This window comes from Choloepus didactylus, chromosome 3 (genome assembly GCF_015220235.1).
Source record: "Choloepus didactylus isolate mChoDid1 chromosome 3, mChoDid1.pri, whole genome shotgun sequence".
In the NCBI taxonomy this organism is placed as follows: Eukaryota; Metazoa; Chordata; class Mammalia; order Pilosa; family Megalonychidae; genus Choloepus; species Choloepus didactylus.
The window spans coordinates 85,512,190-85,532,234 of record NC_051309.1 but is presented as its reverse complement, the minus strand read 5'-3'; the positions used below and the strand labels follow the sequence as shown (position 1 = coordinate 85,532,234).

At 34.5% G+C, this 20,045-nt stretch overlaps 1 protein-coding gene across 1 annotated transcript in view; it reads left to right on the top strand.

Moving 5' to 3' along the window:
- Positions 1 to 19,035, top strand: part of ANTXR2 (ANTXR cell adhesion molecule 2) — a 162,663-nt gene extending 143,628 nt beyond the window's left edge. The window contains exon 17 of the mRNA XM_037830075.1: positions 16,515 to 19,035. Within this exon, the coding sequence (XP_037686003.1) occupies positions 16,515 to 16,553 (39 nt within the window). The 3' untranslated portion in view covers positions 16,554 to 19,035. The remainder of the gene's footprint in view (positions 1 to 16,514) is intronic.
- The last annotated feature ends 1,010 nt before the right edge of the window (positions 19,036 to 20,045 follow it).

The window sequence follows — 20,045 nt, the reverse complement described above, 5'->3', positions numbered from 1 at the left end:
TTTTACTCATCCATCCATACTAGATAAAGGGGGTGTGATCCACAAGATTTTCACAATCACACTGTCACCCCTTGTAATCTACATTGTTATGCAATCATCTTCAGGAGTCCAGACTACTGGGTTGGAATTTGATAGTTTCAGGTATTTACTTCTAGCTAGAATAGCTCTTTCTTGAAGCGTAATTTTGCCTGTGGAGTTTTATTGACACACACAGAGATGTCAGGTGCTATGTCAATGCATGTGAAAGAAAAATCATGTTTTTTAAAAAAATCTTTGGAATTTTTTTCAGACATCTTTTTAATATTTCTTTGAAGGGATTAACAGAGGGATAAAGGAAAATAAGTGCCTGTGAAAACATTAGCTGAGCACTGATTAGATGTTTTCAGTTCTTCACGATATGTGTTGATGTGGTTTGGTTGCTCATAATGCCCATTTCCTGCTTGTAAAAACATGTGTTGCATTTAGGTTTAAGAATCATAATGGAAATGGAATATATACTTCAGTCTGTGTCTTCTCTGTCTGTTGGTGACTTCAAGCATGAAACAGACCCCGCTTCCTACCATCTGCTCTCTATTTGGGATTGACATCAAGTTCAGTTCCTCTCTGATGCTACTTGTTTTTCTGCTTAGTCCACTTCCACCCTGCAGTTCAGTTGTTTCCCTGTCATGCCAAGCCACTGGGCCACACATACAGGAAGCAGGATACCTAGGCCTGTTTGAATATTCATGTGATAAAGTAAACCAGGAAGACCTTGCTTCTGCACTTTTTCCCAGGGATTGGTTGCCACTATTATTCAATTACAAGCCAGTTAGCAAAAACTCAAATGTAGTTTTATGGTCCTGTACTTGTATTTTGAGACTCGTCGACAATTGTGTTTTATGTTATAGCTTGCGAATAATTGTGTTGTTAAATTGAAACTATTTAAATATTTATATCAATATCAATGTCAATTAAGCATTTCAGATAGATTTTAGCTGCATAGATTGAATTTAATATTTCAAGCCCAGTAGTTATCATTCATTTAGCAAATATTTGTTAAACACTCAAACTGTAAGTTGAACTCTGTCTTAGACATTTGCAAAATATCAGTTAAAAAGAAAACTCATCATGGAGCTCACAATCTAGGAAAGAAGACAGACTTTAAACAAATATTTATGTTTGTTCATTTAAAGCAATCTAGAAGAGTTGTTATAATACTGAACAAACGGTTACCATCCAGAGTCTATTATATTATTTGCATTAGAATAAAACAATAGGTTAAATACATTATTTTTGTTAGAAAATCAGTTTGGCTGACAATATTGGAATCTGTTTCTCTAAGTGAACTGAAATTGACTCTTAATATTCATATCTATAGATATGTATTTCTATCTGCTTATCTATCTATCTCCCTATCTAATTTATATCTATTTTCTATCTCACACTAACAGTAGGCTTAATGCTTAACTTGTAGATGGATATAGACTCTAGTTCTGGTGCTGGGATTTATGTTAGATAATCACACAAGACATTATAACATGATCAAGTGGAGATTAAATAATTGAAACCAATCACTTTTTGTTATTTGACTCTGAAATGTGTATGTGATTAGCATTTTTTAGCCCTTTGAATGGGGAAGCAAACTGTTCTTTATACGTACAGAAAAACTAAACATTAGTTTTCAGTCTGTTAATATTTTGAAATATTATAATAATGTCTCTTTACTTAGTTGAAGAAATCTGTATGTTGCACAAATTTTTAAAATTTGGAAGTTTATACTTGGCATTTTGTTGATTAACTGTATCTTTATAGATGGTTTAATATTTCCTCAATTACTTTAGACTCAGTTTTGCTAGCTGATATGTTATTTGGACTGGGAAAGTCTACATTGATTAAGGGAGAAAATTAGTGTACGTTAAGTTTGTTTTTGAACTGTGAACAAGGGATCCCTATTAAATATCATTGTATGTTTATTAATCAGTGAAATGACATCTATGTCAAAGTGGTATTTACCTTTGCAATATGAATCCTATGCTGCATATGAAAATATTTGTTCAGACTTAGATTCACACATATAAATTTAGGAATAAACGTAGTCATTTGACTGCTGATCTAGCAGTTAAGAATGAAGAAATATAATGTGGAGGGTTTTAATCCACATCACTTATATACTAAAGAAAAGCGTACATCATTTCATATATATCTAAGTATTAGTCTGTAGTAAATATTCAAACTTAAATGCTGAATTTTTGGGTTTTCATACCTTTTATTAGATGTAAAAAATGACTTTGGGGTGGTTTAAAATGTTTTTTTCCTAAATGTGATAAAAATGTCTAAAAAATAAATTTATTGTCCATAAACTGAATATCAGTTCTATTAGTACTGAATACTAGCATATTTCTTAATTTGCCAACCTGCTATAACAACTACCAAACAATGGGTTGATTTAACATGAATTTAGACTCATGTTTTGGAAGGCTAGAAGTCCAAAGTCAAGACCATGCTTTCTCTCCAAAGTCTGTAGCATTCTGGTGCTGGCTTGCTGCATTCCTTGGGGTTCGTTGGCTTGCATCTCTGCCTCCTATCACACAGTGATACCTCTCTCCTTGTGTCTGCTTTGCCAGTTTCCATTGACTTCTGGCTTTTCCCTGTGGCCTTTTATGACTGACTCTGCCTAAATTTCTTCTGTGGATTAAGGTCTGCCCTGAATCTGTTGGACCATGCCTTAACCAAAATAACACCTTCAGAAGTTCCTATTTACTATGAGTACATACCTACAGGAATGCAGATTAAGATTAAGAGCTGACCTTTTGTTGGTGTAAGTAATTCAATCTATAAAAGGCATATTCTTCTCACATGCAAAATACATTCACCCCATCCCAACATCCCCCAAAGTCTTAAGTCATTTAACCTTAAGCCCTTAAGCATTAAGTCCGAAGTAAATGCAGTTACGGGCATGGCCTGACCTGGGACAAAATTATTCTCTGTCTGTGGTCCTCTGAAACCTAGAAAATGAGTCATGTTTTCAAAATACAATGGGGGGACAGGTATAGGATAGACATTCCCATTCCAGAAGGGAGATATTGGAAGGAAAACGGGTCATAGGTCCCAAGCAAGTCTGAAACCCAGCAGGGAAATTTCCACTAGATTTCAAGGTCTGAGAGTCAACTGTGGATTGATGCCTTGTCCTCTGGGTCTTCGGTAGCAGTAGTTCCACTCTTCCCCAACACTGGGGCCGCGGCCATGCTCTCCCTGAATATCGAACATCGGGAGGAAGAGCCACCTCTTTGAAGTCCTGGGATGGAAACCCTTCCTTAGTCAACAGCATGAGCTAAAGCCCACTCACTAAGCCCCAGGAGCTCTCTTAATTCCAAGCCTCTGCTCCCATTGTTCTGCCCTTGAAGTCATTTTTTCTTCTTTTCATCCCATCTTTGTCCTCTTCAGGTCAGGCTGGCAGTGCTTCTGTTCATGCAAAATTCTCAAAAATCTTGTCAGTTTTGAGTGTAGTTCAAGGGGATCCAAATCATCACACAGATGGATTTTTTTCTCATCCTTGCTGGACAAATGCATTTACAGTCTTGACTTCCTCCAAGATGGCTGACTGAATCCACGAGTCATATGCCTGATCTGTCGCTCTCATAGGGGACCCCTGTTCTTTGAGGATCACCACCTGGAAATCCAAGAGGGCCACGATAGAGCCTTCTGACCCTAGTCTCAGAGCTGCCTGAAAAGGCTGAGAATTTTCCAAATTATCAATTGTGGGTTCCTGTGTCCAATCTTCAGTTTATCCCTCTCACATTTTACTATAAGCATCGTGAAGAAACTAGGCAGCACCTTCCACACTTATCTTGGAAATCTCCATAGCTGTGTATCCAAGTTTATTGCTTACAAGTTCTGCTTTTCATCTGACATCAAAACAAAATTTTGTCAAGTTCTCCACTTATAACAAGGATCAGGTTTCCTCCAGTTTCCAATAACACATTCATCATTTCTATCTAAAGCCTCACTAAAGTCTACAAACGTTCTGCTTCTGACAAATTATACAGTCTCTAAGATGATAGAAACTTTCTCTACAGCTCTCACTTAATTTTGAGCCCTCACCAGAAATCCCTTTAATATCCATGGCTTAACTTAGGAATTTATTGGCTTATGGTTTGGAAGGCTAGAAATCCAGAATCATGGTGTCAGCAAGGCTATACTTTCTCACCAAAGTCTGTAGCATTCTGGTTCTGGCTTTCTGCATCACAGAAGTGTTCAATAGTACTTGCTGTATGAAAGAAAACAGCATCACAGTAACTAATTTTCCATTTAAGACCTCAGGCATATTTTCCATAAGAACTTTAATTCATAGTATTTCAGAAAATCAGCCATAAATTCCCTTCAAAGTGAAAATTTAAAAACTGTGCATTTCTAAAAAGTATGTTTTATTATTTCATCTATGAAGCATCAATTAAACAGATAACTAAGCTGAATTTTTTAATGTTTGTTTTTCTTTGAAAGATCCTGTTAAATATTTTTTCTTAGTCTTGAACTAACTTGGAATTTATTTAACTGACAAACCACCCAAATAGTGTGGATACTTTTAAGTAGAAACAGATAATGAAAATGTGTGTAAACAAGTGTGGGCTGAATTCAGTGACATGTTTTCCATTATTAATTTTGTGACTAGAACAACATAACAGTGTTTTAGGGTCCCAAGAAACATAAGTTAGGTAAGGATAAGTTATTGCATCCCTAAGGCCATGTACGTTAGGAACATCTTTCAGCAAAGTTTTTCAATATTAATAATATATAAGCATTCAGGATTTCTCTTTAAACATGCCAAAAGCAGCTTGATAAAACAAATGACTTATCTTGGTTCCTATTTTTCTAGGAAAATAAAAAAATTATAAAAATAATGTAAAATTTTTTGGCTTGTGGTAATAATTAAGGTTAAAATTTTAAGTCTGGAAATACTCTAGTGAAAATTTTTAATATTTTTATGCCAGCTTTCTTCCACACTCAGTAAATTAATTCATTCCTTTTCTCTCCTGAGTAAGCGTGGTGAGGTAATGCGCCTTTCATTCGGATTTTTCTAACATTTTCTTAAATGCATAACTCAAATATGGATTGAGTTTTCAGTTAACCATTATTTGAGATAATGGTTGGAGTTGGGTTCTTTAGTCTGATATTGTCTGTTGAGTGTGTGGATTTTTTTTTTCTTTTTTTTTTTTTTTTTGGTATGTGAGAATCTTAAAAACTTTGGGAAGTGAATCACTTAACATCTTACCTCAGTCTGCTGTAAAAAAGGAGGTATGCAGATGTTAACTTTGATTTTTGTTAATAAAAAAGGATTTAAACAGTTACTGCTATACCATTCTGAATGATAAGACCTCTGCTTTTTCTCTTACCTCATCTTCTGTTGCTCACTCCCTACCGTTCACTCTGCCCCTGACACACCAGCTTTACTGCTTTCCCCCAGATAATGCCAAAGACGCTTTCAACCCAGGGCCTTCACACTTGCTGGTTTTCTCTCCCCAGATTGTTCTTTCCACCAGGTAGTCACCGTTTGACTTCTTTGGATCTCTGCTTAAGTGCCACTTGACTGCTTTCTATAAAATTACAACCCGTACAACACTCACTCAACAACACACACATATGTGTGTGTGTGTGTGTATATATATATATATATATATATATATATATATGCATACACACACACACACACACACAGTGCTTCTCTATACCCCCTTACTCTTAATAGGTTCCACTTTTTCTTTTAGCATGAATTATCAGAAGTGGAATATTTTATAATAGATCACATTGGTTGTTCCACTATTAGTGATGCCAAAATAGATCAAGGAAGCAGGTGGTAAAACCTGATGAATCATATCGGTTACTATATATTTTTGACGTGACCCCATAATCTTTGATAAATTTCTTACATTTTGGCACAAGATGTCCCAGACACATCTTTCACATTTTCTGCTCCAAAACTGGACTCAACCATTCAATTGCAAGGGACACTAGTATTGTTTTGCTTTTTAAGGAATGGTATTTCGAGACCATAGTTTGGGTAGGATGAGAGTTGATAATGATTACTGAGCTAGCGTTGCTTCTAGACCTTTTCAGTGGGCAGAGCTAGTGAAATTCAATAGCTTTGAAAAAAATCATAAGCCCATGGTGAAATCTCCAATTCCAGTTTAACATTACAGGATTTTACTGAATATATTGAATTCATACTTGTATCTCTTTTCTCTTGCAGGAAAAGTCTTCATCCTAACAATATTACTTATTTGCTTCATCCTATAGTATATAGCTACAAATTAATAATAAAATATTTTTAGTAAAATTCAGTCTGATGAATGAAACAAAACATTTCTTTGCTATTCTATTTATCCTTAGATCATATATAGTTGTTGATGTATTGTGAAAACAGTGTTCCTAAGTCACTTGGAATAATTTTTTTATGTGGTTGTGTATAAATGTTTCATTTATTTAAGTTTGCTACTAGTTTTAAAATCTGTATTTGATTTATATTTGTCCTGCCCATTCTTTCTTTGTCTGTTCTTCCTTTTCTGCCCTCTTTGTGTTAATACAGTAAGTATTTTGTAATCCATTCTGTCTCCTTTATTATCATTTTAGTTATAGCTCTGTTATTGTTTCAGTGGTTGCTGTAGAGATTATGGCATACTTCCTTAACTTTTTGCAATTTACTATCAAAAAATAACTCAAGAACAAAATATAAATCTTTCAGTAGCATAAATCCAATTTCCTGTTTCCTGTTCTGTGTGCTCTTGTTCTCATATATTTTGCTTCTACATGTTATGAAGTCATTAATATGATACTATTTTTGCTTTAAATAATCAATAGTACTTTTAAAAATTTATATTTCTTTTATATATTTATGTTCCTTTATTACTGTATTAGTTTCTTGGGTGCTAAAACGTGCCATACAGTGGTTTGGCTCAAACAATGGGAATTTATTTGCTCATGGTTTTCAGGCTAGGAAAAGTCCAATATCAAGGTGTCAGCAAGGTTATGCTTACTCCCTGAAGATTAGGGCATTTCAGGGCTGTTTGTCAGTGATCTTTGACTTTTCTGACACATGACATTGCACATGGCAGCATCTTCTCCTTTCTCTTCTGGGCTCCATGGACTTCTAGCTTCTTGCTGAACCTGGTGGTTTCTCCCTTCTGTGTTGTTTCCTTTGCTTGTAAGGATTTCAGCCATATTGGATTAAGGTGTGCCCAAACTCATTATGTTTGGGCACAACACCTTGACTAATAACATTTTCCAAGGCTCTATTTACAAATAGGCTTATACTCACAAGACCATGGATTGGAACTTGAATGTGCCTTTTGTAGGGAGCATGATTCAATTCCCAACAACTATTTATTTACACATACACTGTTCTGTTTCTTTTATTTCTTCCTACAGATCTGGGATTCCCTTTAGTGTCTTTTCCTTCAGTCTGGAGAACTTCTTTCAGTAGTTGTTGCTGTTCAAGTCTTTGCAAACAAATTATCTCAGCTTTGTTCTGCAATTTTTTTTTTTTTTTTAATTTTGCTACAGTTTTGAAGGTATTTTATCTGGTTATGGAATTCTGGGTTAAGTTTTCTTTTTCCATGTAGCATTTTAGAGATATTCCATTTTCTTATTCCCTCCTTTTTTTTTTACTTGGAAATTTCAGCTGAAATGCTTATTGTTGCTTCCTATGCAAATTTTTTTGGGGGGAGGTGCATATGTGCTATGCTTTCACAGTTTTCTTTGGTTTTCAAAAGTTTTACTATATGTGCCCTGGTATGGTTTTCTTTCATCAATGCAGGAAAAAGTAGGGCTAGTTTGGAGGGTGGTGGTGGCTGGAGGTAGAGTGGGATAGGAGCTATGCTTTTACAATTTTCTTTGGTTTTCAAATGTTTTACTATATGTGCCTTGGTATGAGTTTTCTTTCACCAATGCAGGAAGTTTTCAGCCATTGCTTTTTCAAATATTTCTTCTGTTCCATCCTCTGTCCTCTCCTTCTGAGACACCAGTTACTCTTATGGTGGATTATGAAACTTGGATTTTCTTTATTGTTTTTTCTCTGTTTTTAAATTTGGACAATTTTTATTCTCCTACCTTCAAGTTCAGTGATTCTTTAATTTTTTTGTCCAATCTGCTTTTTTACCAATAAAATATATTCTTTATTTCCAACATTGCATTTTATGCTCTAACCTATTTGGTACTTATTTATAGTTTGAATGTTTCTGCTGAAATTTCTCATATTGTTATGCATGCTATCCACCTTTTTCATTGAATCTTTAATATATTTATCATAGTTATTTTAAAGTCCTTGTCTACTAACTAACATCTAGGCTATCTGTAGACTTGTGTTTATTGACTGTGTTTTCTCTTCATTGGGGGTCATACTTCCCTGCTTCTTCATAATTATAATTTGTGATAGTGATTTTACCCTTAGAAAAGTACATATCACTTCTTCTGTCATGTTGTTAATCTGTAGTTGAGCTGGGTCTGGGTTTTGTTGCAATCTTAGTTATTTTTATTTTACTCCTGGCTTCAAATATTTTGATGGCAGGTTCAGGGTTTTCCCTTCAGCAGATTCTCATTCTCTCTCTCTCTCTCTCTCTCTCTCTCTCTCTCACCCCCTCCCCCCTCTCTCTCCCTTTTTCTTTCCCTCCCTCCATCCCTTTCTACCTCTCTCCCTCTCTCTGTTTCTCCTCTACAGCCTAGCTGGGACTTTTGACTTTGTGGAGGATTTCTCTTTGCTCTCCAGCTACCACCACCCTCCCACGTAGCCCTACTTTCCTTACCTTGGCAGCCCCATCTCCACACTGTCTGAAGTTTTTGTCTGGCCAATGCCTTGCACTATGTGAAGGCCCCATTCACTTTGGGGTTGGAAGAGGAGTCAGGTTCCTCAAGTTTATTTTCCTCATTCATCTTTCCCTGCCCCAAATCTTTAGTGGGCTGTTCCTTTTTTACTTTCGGGAAGACCCTGTATGCTTTTGGGGAGAGAACTATCCCTCCACCCTCCTGCCTTTCTCCTAGCCTTTGACTCACTACTTCCTTGCTCTCAAAGAAAGCCTTGTGTACTGCTGGAGCATCTCTCTCGGTTTTGCTGCCATATTCCAAGCTTTTAGCAGTTTTCTGCTTTGCACTTAGTGAAGTCTGTTTTAGTTTTTAGGGATTAATATTATATATGTATATATAACTTTATTTTTTGGAAAATTATGAAAAAATGTGGTTACAAATTTCCAAATCTGTAATAAAATATATTCAAAGATGTCTCATTTAGATCTTCATCCACTCCATTCTGTGCCCTCCCTCCACCTGTTGGTACCTATTATTAGTTTTCAAAACTATTATTAATTAACTTTCTCTTTTTCTTTGAAAATATAAACATTTACTAACATCAGTGTATTTACCTGTTTGTAATATAAAAGATAGCAAAGTGTGTATACTATATACACCATGATTTTTTTTCCCTTACTAAATCTTGGTGATCACACCACACTGGTATATAGAGATCTTCCTCATTCTTTGTAACAGCTGCATATTATTTATATCGTTCTGTTATCTATATGTATCTTAGTTTATTCATCTTGTCTCTTACTGATTGATGTTTGGGTTGCTTTCAGTCTTTTGTTAATGTCATTAGTGCTACAATGTGCATAAGTCATCTTCTGATTTTCTATTTCTTTAAACATGTATTTCTAAGTACTTATTTTTTAGTATTAGTTTAAACTCTAGGATGTAATTAGTACTCTGAGAGTAGAAGGAGGAAAATAATTCCTATACTACCATGATATGTACTCAGAGAAAGAAATATCAGCCAACTGCAAAGATCTACAGAATTCTCTTCTAATTTCGTGTGTGTGTGTGTGTGTGTGTGTGTGTGTATAATCTTATACTTGCAAGTAATCATGTGTAGCGGGCCAGTTTCACTTCTTAATATCATGAAGTGAGGGTAAGTTGCTTCATTAATTACTAACTATATTCCTGAATCTTAGGAAACATTAAAAGTCATGGATTTTTGCAAAACAAGCATTAACAGTGAGTGCAGAGTCCTTCAAATTTTGAATGTGCCATGACAGAATGAAGAGACTGAAAAAAATAGATGAAGATAAATTTGTCAGGCAACCTTAGCACCTCCCTTCATGACATTCACTGAATATCCATATGGTGTGTGGTCACTACTGTGAAATGGGGCCTTTACAGGTTAAGCTTCCATTATAAAAATATATGTGGAATTTATATTTCAACTCAAAATCTTGCAGTCTTATTTTCCACAAAGGATAACACAGATTATCTTTAGATAGATAAAAGATAGATAGATAGATAGATAGATAGATAGATAGATAGATAGATGATTGTATGTGTCCTCTTGTTAGTCTTGTACCTTCAATTGCCTAGAGAAAATCTCCATTCAAAGGACCTATAGTTGTCTCAAGTGGACATTCCTTCTTGATATTAGTGATTCCCTGGACCTTTTGATGTGACTCTGTGTGTATGTGTGTCTGCACTTTGTATACAATTTTAAACTTCAAATCTGTTTACGGTTGCACAGAGCATGAAGGTTTAGTAACCTCTTTTTAGAAATGGAGATATAAATAAATCAGCTATCAGTGTTTGAAAAGTCTAAACTCAAGTGCGGTTGTATGCTTCAGCTTGTCAATGGATATTTATGAGGTGAGCGTAATACTATAACAGTTATAGCAGTGAAATACATCCTGTGCAGATAGCTAGTAAAGGAGCTCACAAACATTAATGCCTGTGGAATTTTAATTCTTGAGAAATGGGAAACATGGCACTTGCTCTGGTTAATGCTGCTTTTACTAGTCACAGTGAAAGTAAATGACTCAAGTCCATTTTCAACTATTACAACAAAATTGGAGGCTATGTTCTTAACCAGCAACAAATATGTTGGTTCTTACTGTTGTATTGTTTTAATCTTTTGTTTTAGTTAACTATAGAACAGCAACATAACATCAGACTTTATTCTTTTGGGCATCTACTTCCTATTTCCAATTATTATGAGACCCAAGAGAAGGTATTGCCAACAATGTTTTCCAGAGAACTGTCAGTAAGCTTCTTACTTTAATAGATACTAGCTCTTGCCTGAAAGTCATTTAAGCAAAGTTAAAGCTGACTGGTTCTAATTGTGAGATTAGATATTGTTTTAACCAGAGTTTTGATTGCAATTTACCCTTGGTACATTCGGTTTCTTCTTATGCAGAGAGAAAGTTGGTAATAGAGTAAAAGCCTTATCCACAGAGCTCTGCTCTAAGAGATGGACTGAGAACATTAATAAATTCCTAAGGTATAAAGAATCACATTGTATCTTTTTTTTTTTTTTTTTTTTGTAGCTGGCAAGGAAAATGAAGTTAAGTTTTCTGATTTTAGACCTAGGGGATTTATTGCTTGCAGATGAACTTTTGAGATTATATGAAGAATAGTACAGTTTCAACATGCTTGTTTGTGAATTTCAAGTTAATATCAGTTATCTCTTTTAATATAATTCAGGTAAAGTTCAAAATAATCATTATTTGATATCAACTACCTGCAAGAATAGGGTAAGGGAACATAGAAGGGAAGTGTGACATGATGGTCTTTTTTATAAGGCAGAGAGTGAGGTAACACATATGTGGGAGGGTTTTCAAGGTCAAGATGAATTTGGATTCTTTATTAAGAAATAGGAAAGAGATAAACATTTACTTAGCCAGTCTACTTCCAAAGAGACACCAAGAGAGGGGAAAAACACAATTAACCTTTCAGATGAATGGAAATTGAGAAAGAATTATGGACCAAAGTTAATATATAGCTGCGCCAGAAAATGTACACTAAGGGTAGCGACTTCTTTTAAGAACATCTATAAATCTGAATTTCCAGAAAGCCAAGGCACAAAGAGAAATAGATTGAGTTACATCGTTGCCATGCTATTATAAAAGCATATAAGCTTACCAGGAGAGATAAACTTTTGTGCTTCTTAACTCCAACAAGAAATGATCCCTCAATAGCAATGTCCTCGGTAGCAATTTTACAAAATGCAAAAATTCTCTCCATATGACCAAAAATTAAATGAATAATGCTGTAGTGTCATAGATCTTTGAAGGTAATTCGAAAGAGTGCTAGAGAAACCAAGTCCTGGTATATATTAGTTTCCCAGTGATATGAACTAATTTAGGCATGAAGAATATCTTCTATAATAGTTATTGAACTACAGTTTTTAGCAAAAAGAATGTTTATACTGAATTGCAATTTTAAAAACTAGATGAGAGTATAGCTGCTTGAGTCAAATCAGAATTGAGAGACTTGCAGTTTTTCTCACATGCTCCCTCCTCATGTACCATCTTAAGCCATAGTGACCCCATGTAATAATTATAGTTTATAATATAATACCACATTTTGTGCCATCTGATTCAAATTGCTTGAATTAGTTCATAAAATATAACATTATAAGCATAATATTACACATTTCTCTTAACTCTTACAGAAACTTGTGTTCATCTATTTTAATATATTATAGTTTAAGATAGTTTTATCTTATAGAAAATATAGTCCAGCCACTCAATAATAGTATTAACCTTTATCTCAATAGTAAGTAATTATAAATATATGTTGATACATATATTTATCTATATTTAGTATCATTAAATAGTTTCTTATTCAGCCATTTAATTAACCTTAATTTTTTTCAGGACTTGTATTATTTGCCATAAAAGTGAAATGTAAGGAAATTTTTCCCAGGGAGGAAAACATTATTAAATAATACTACCTTCTATTCTGTACTACTCTTTGAAGGGTTGCATGTTCAAGCTATTTTATATTGCTTTGCTTGTTACCTTTTTTTTTAACCTTAAGAATCTCCGTGTTTTTTTTTTATTGTGAAATTTAACAAATATACAGAACAGTGGTAACTTTCAAAGTGTGACAGTGTGATTTAAAAGAGAGCAAATTTCGAAGAATGTTTTGGTTTACACACACACACACATTTTACCAACTCTGAAATTAGGATGCACCTTAGATGGCATCTTAGATTTTATCAAACATAGTAAGTACTTTTAAAATATCCTCATTCTTTTTTTTTTTTTTTTTGGCTTTTATAAATTAGGTTACAAATTTACAGTTCTAAGGCCTTGTTACCTTTTGATAGCATATTTTGTTCTTTAAGTTTTATAAGCATGAGAATATGACAGAACTATAAGCCACGTCACATTTCATTCCTTTTAAATAAAAATTACTCTGCAGTGTTCTAGCATAGACTGCCTGCCATGATATCAAAGGCAGCCCAAATATCCTTGGGCTTGAACATAATTAGCATTATTGCTAATGTGTTTTATAAGATAGTATTGGATAGTGTTCAAAGGACCACAGACACCTAATTGTAGTTATAGATCCCTTACAACCAGGACATGCTGCCCTGACTCTAGAATACTCTGGTAAGTTGATGGTAGCAGCATGAAATATTTTCCTGGGACTAAGATCCCAAGTGAAATATCAAATACAAAGTTCCTTTACGCTAATAGTTTCTTTTTTTCTTGATTATTCCTTTTCTACCATTTCCTCTTTAGGGCTGCTCTTTTCTTTTTCCTTCTTTATTTTCTCCTCTCCTTTCCACTGTTGTATTTCTCTCCTTTGTAATCCTTTTTTTCCTCTTATATATACTTTTTCAGTCTTCCCATTATTTTTTGTAGTCTTGTTCCACCACAAATGAAGGTCTGTGTCATTATTTATTCTTTCATTCAGACATTCACCATTCATCCATTCATTTGTTTCCAAGATAGTTACCAAAAACCTGGTCTCTATTGGACACTGAGCAAAGATATTGTAGAGTGGAGATGGATAACACTAATTTTTATTGAGAGTATTCAATGATTTATGTATATTAACAGATTTGATGTTTGCAATAGCCCTAGAATAGGTCCAGTTCTTAACCCTCATTTTACTGAAGAAGAAATTGAGGTACACAGTAATTAAATGAGTTGCCAATTGTCACACAATTAGTATGTGGCAGAGCTCAGATACATACTCAGGCTTTCAAGTGCTCACATTTAACCACAATGTTATCTTTCCTTTTAGAGTGTAAAGCAAATAATTATGGTATGATAAGGTATGGCTGTAGTGGAGATGTAAAGGGATCATTGGAGGAAGGCGCTCTGTGACTGGGAGAACTGGGAAATGCAACTCTTGAACATAACTCCAAGTTACCAACTTTCAAATTTCTGTAAAATAGAATCACACCTGGGCATGATCAACTATTGATAAAAGTGCAAAGCACCTAGAGCCCATGGTCATGAGAGGAGTAGAACATTGGGTCATTTATATTAATGGCTATATGCGAAACATATGGGTGTATACCGCATTCAGCAGGTCTTTTTGGTACTTGAATCAGTAGACATTTAGCAACTGGTGATTGATATTTAATCCCAAGCTTTGGGAATGTTGTAGTAAGGACCTTAGGGTAAAAATCAATGTTTTTCTCCTTTCAAGTTTCTGTGGTTTTAATTAAACCACACTGATGAAATGGGAAATAATCTCAGTCTGGAATAGTTAGGTGTGGAACTGATTTTGAAAACTCACGTATTAAACTATCCAATTGCTTACAATAAATGTATTAGTGCTGTTTTTAGGAAGATTAATCTCTTGTGTAGAACAGAACCTGTCAGAGAAAGAGCCTTATATCTGTATCCAGTTAATAAGTAATGAAACTAAAGTAAAAGTAGAGATTTATGATAAACTATTTTCAAAACTGCATGGAAAGGAAAAAAACTGTTACTTTATCAGTCCATAATACACGGAAATATGTCATTAATTTATATCTTTATTGTTATGTGTAATTCCAAATATATTTGTTTGATCCTTGAAAATCTTCAGAAAATAATATTTTTAGTGTTCATCAGCATCGTAATATGATATTTGAAATCTATTTCTCATTTCATATACAATTATAATATGGTGGCTTAGAAACACAGCTACTTATTGCTTTATTGCTTTGCTCAAACAGTTATTTATTATGTCATTTTCTTACCTATTGCCCCCCCCCAAAAAAAGTTAGAAAAATAATGTCATTAAAATAACGTTTTAAATGTTTTCTTAGCTTTGGGGTGGGTATATTTAGTTCTCTTTAGTTAATTGACGATAGCGTCTCTTCATTGATACTCATTCTGAAAATCTTGTTTCAAGGTTCTAGATAATGCAATAATACATTCTGATTACATGACATATGATCATCACATTACCAAGTAATTTTGTCCTTACTCCAAGGTGGTCTTTTCTTTGCTTTTCTTCCCTGTACTTTTGTAGCAGTATTAATTGTAGACATTAGGCACAGAAGTAGGTAATAAAATTGGCAGTTGTAGTAATGTTGCCTCCAAAATTATTTAGAAGGCAGATAATTTGATGAATGTTTCCCTTTTAGGCAAAAGGTAATGAAAGCTCCTCACTCTATTTTGCTTTTATGCTTTTTTTTTTCATTAATTTCTGAAATTTCCAACTTTATTTAGTAGTCATTTTGTGGAGAAAAATGAACACACATAAAGTTTTTATATTTCAAGACTTCTTCCCCAACAATGTCTTTTTTATTTTCCAATTTTACTTTAGAACATCAGGAACAGTGTATCAGATAATTAAAACAAGCATATTCATATTTAGAAGTGGAGAAAAGAGTATATCTAAATCTGAAATTATACAAGGGCAGATATATGAAAAACAGGAAAATTTCAATAAGATGAGACTCCTGACCATAAACTACAAAGCAGTGTGCTAGCTTTTAGCATATTGAGGAATCTGGACATATTTGTAGTAGAGTATATCAGCTGTGTTATAACAAGGGAAGGAGGAGAAGCATTATCACTAACTGGAAACTGTTTTCAAGTAATTCTTGAATAATTTGCAGTTGTGTATGGAACAGTGTGTCCATGCAGCATTCATTGAACTGCTAAAAAAAATGGAGTGGTAAAGTCTCTTTAGAAATGTGCAATGCAAATAGTCACTTTTTGGAGAGAACACATCATAGTGTTGTATAGTTGTCAGAAATGATCATCAACAGTGGAAAAGATCACTAACAAATTCTCTTGCAAAAACCTTTTACAGAATGGGATGTACTCTTATCCTCAATCTCTTAGTCGTAAATGAGCTCCTCATGCAAACAGTTCTAAAAGCACTGGTTTTAAATCAGTTTCAGAAGCACTAGATTGCATAAGGGAATACCTTCATTTTAATCTGTTATACAAAGAAATAGAATTGTGACTGATATCTTTACCGCTAGGATAGTAACACTATCCATTAAACAGTAATGATATAGTTCTATTTTCCATAATGTTTTTCTTTCCACTCTAATTCTACGATACCATTGTATAGGCAAACTTCCTGTGGAAAAGATCTGCGTGAACCATCATGTTTTGACCCAAATTAAAACAGTTATAACTTTGTGTCTCATTTTAACATTTTCTTTTCCTGAGGTAATCCTTTATTATATCATGGTAGTCAAACTAGGTGTTTCTACAATTTTTCATAATGGCTTTAATATTTCAATAAGGATTTGTTTCTTTTCTCAGGGCCGGTGCATAAACTTCTCCCGAGTCCAGTCTCAGTAAAAGGAAAGCAGGAAAACCAAGAAAGTATGAAGGTGGCACCTCTTCACTATGCTGATTTCCAACCAAATGAAAAAAAATCAACACAATTCACAAGTTTGTGGAAGAGTAGCTTAATTCCTCTTGGGCAGGAAATGTTTTCTCTGCCTTTTGCTTTGCTAGCACCAGATGTTTCTTACGCTGTCCAGACAGGAGTCCGTGAAACCCAGTGGCAGCACATCATGACATTGAAAATGAGGAATGTTAATCGGCATGCCACGATGTATACAAGGAATTTAGTTTGAAAGTGAAGAGGAAAACCAAAAAATAACAATCAGAACCTACTGTAGCATAAAGATGGTATCAAAATAGGTACCAAAAACCAACTAGCTAGAATGGGTCTTTGATGGAGAGAGGAGTTTTCTTACACAGAAATATGGAACTTGTGTTTTTACGTACCAAGATTGTCAGGCACAGGCAGAGTACAAAATTTACCACCAGGCTAAGCAAATAAAGGAGTCCACTGCCTTATAGCTCTGTCAGATCACAAAATTCTTCCCAAGTCCCTGATCACAGTATGCCTTACAGGAAGCTTCCGACCGGAAAATCTTGTCATTCTCACACTGAAAAGTGCATACGCATGACAAAATGTAGACAGGATGCCTCAAGGTATTGGTGGCAAGGAAGATATTGCCCTTTAGTGTTTGAAGACACCCTTCTTTCATTATGCACTCAGGACAAGAAGAAAATTAATAGAGCGTTATTCTACAAGAAGTCAGCCTCTAACCCGAGATCTTGAGTGGAGTTTAAGAAACTCATGACTTGAGACCTGTCTCTATGTCTGGTAGACTTCCTTCTTTTTCTATGTTTAGGATTTAGTAGTGCATAAAGTATTAATATCTGTAAACATACTTAGGAGTTTGTTTTGTTTTTAATTTAAGGGAAGCAGTAACGAGAACGCTTCTGCTGGGTTTTTTCTTCCTCTAAGTCTCCAAGGGCTCTTCAGCTTCACAAGCCAGCAACTCTCTTTGCATGAAAATTTCAAACTTTAATTAATATAATTAAAGGCAACAGCAAGCAGCAGCCTGTGAAGATTTTGCTCATCTTTTTTATGCCTTTTGACATTGAATGACCTATTACTGTATGCGCATTACTTGGATTTTGAGGGGCACTCTACCTTGGTTGTAATTCACTAGAGGAAAAAGACCTTCTTTCATCAATTTATAAATTAAATTTCCAGGAGAATCAGCCATCATAAAACATTGATAATGTATGTATTATAATTTTTTAGAAAACCACCATTGTGTCACGTTGACGATGCCAAATTATGTTAGTGTGAGTGGAAACACTGTGGGGGAGGAAGAAGGCAGCAGCTGAAGAAACAGCTCAAATGATCTAGTCACTTTCGATACTGTACTTCAGATGCGAAATGGATATTCGACTCGAAACCTGACAAAGCGCGCCTGTTTTGATGTGAACTGGTATAGACAATGACCAGTGGCTGGGTCAGTGGGATGTCTCTCTGCGCGCACAAAGGCTTATCAAGTGACATTAAAAATAAGTTCAACAACCATCACATTGGAGAGGAGAAGATGAACATTTCATGTTTGGCGGGCATATGTGTACATAAGATGGAAACAGTGATTTGGAGCATCCCAGTATAATTACCCTCATTGTGCTCTTAATGGAAATTTCAAAGGACCAGAGTGATTCTGTTGGTTGGTGTCCAGATTTGTGGTACTGCTCAGAAAAGCCTTATGCACACACAAATTTATATGTATTTATGTTACACAATTATATATATATATATACATACACATGTATACCCTCTAGCTTGAACCTTTTGCTCAAGTTTATTTATGTCACTGGCTGGCTGGATCCAAAGTCATGTGTCACCTATTCATAAATGAAATTTTTACCTGTGCCTTTGATAACATTTTCTTTAAGCCCACATAAAGCTCATGTCTTGTTTGGTTGAATATAGAATTGTCCTGGGTAGTTTTATGGACAAAATTGTATACAGTTCCAAAATGCCCCTCATGTTCACAGTGATACTACTTACGGTAGTTATCCATGTATGAAAGTGGGGTCTGGAAGCTTGATACAGTATACCCAACCCTTTCTGCAATGAGACCTTGTAAACCTTTGTTCTACATTTGTGGCTGGGACATGACCTCTTGCTCTTTCCTTAAATGGGCACTTTAGTTCTGATCAGTACATACCCATAGATGGTATCTTAAGAGCACCAAGAATACTATAGAAGCTAAGACCACGTCTCATTGGTAGTTGCTTTAAAGTTGTCTCATGTCATACTGCATACTTCTGTTTTGCTGTATGAGCAATGCAAATAGACCTTCTGACATTGAATGGCAAAATAGCTTCTTGAACATTGTAATGCAAATGTATTTCCAGTTCTAATACCACTATGAAGAGCTCTCAATGAAGAAGGAGAGACAATGGTCTATATGTAGACTAAAATAAACATGCCATTTATAAAGTTCAAAAACAGATGGAATTTCATTGAACTTAAAGATATGAACCAGATCAATGCTATGCTTTTTCTCTGATTATGCTAACTAGAAAATGAGAAGAATTTGTTTTAAGAAGTAGTGTTTCTCACAAAGGACTAGATCAAATACCACTACAACGTTCAACCAGGAATATAAAAGGATAGAATAAAGGCATTTCTATAAATTTAATGAATTAAAAAAATCTTACATAGGGCAACAGGCTCTGTTTCATTATCTGGACATGATGTCAGTCAAGATCTACTTTTTGGGCATAAACGAATGTCTTATCCATAATCCATTTTTGTTACATAAGGTTGCAAAAACAATTAAGTGGGAAATGACTCCTAACTTATGTGTCTACTCTGCCTAGAAAGAAAGTTTTGAAGGCATCTATATATATTTCATAACAATGTCTGTTCTTTATGGATTTGATCCATAAATATTTATCTATCTGAAAACTTTGATACTTGGAATGTTTTCCTTAAAGCATTTGGTGCTCCAAGAAAAAACATGTGGTGCTAAGAGTTGCAGCACTGATGCCTTTCTCCAAGTTAATTCTATTTTTAAAAAATTATATTTCCTTTCCAATGAGATGCATAGTAAAATTTGAGACCTTCCATTAAGTAGGGAGCAGCATCTGTCATCTATGGATAATTACTATTTTGACAAAAATATATAAGATTTAAACTCACTATATTTGAAAATGTTATAGAAAGAAGTAACTTGCTTGTAATTCCCCTTGAACATTATTCTAACAATTTAAAATAATAAATTATTCAAAATTTGTTTTTATAATAAATCCTTACTGGCTATAAGATCTGGGTGTCTCTGATAACTTAATGTATTTGTTATCTAAATATCACTGCCCATGGCTTACTGTTCAGAGGCAACTTGTTTTTTATTTTTAAAATGAAAACAAAATCTATATTATGATTATCAAGGTGTTTAAAGTGATTTTTTGTTGAGTCAGCTGAAATACGTTATTTTTGAAGTGTAAAAGGGCAAA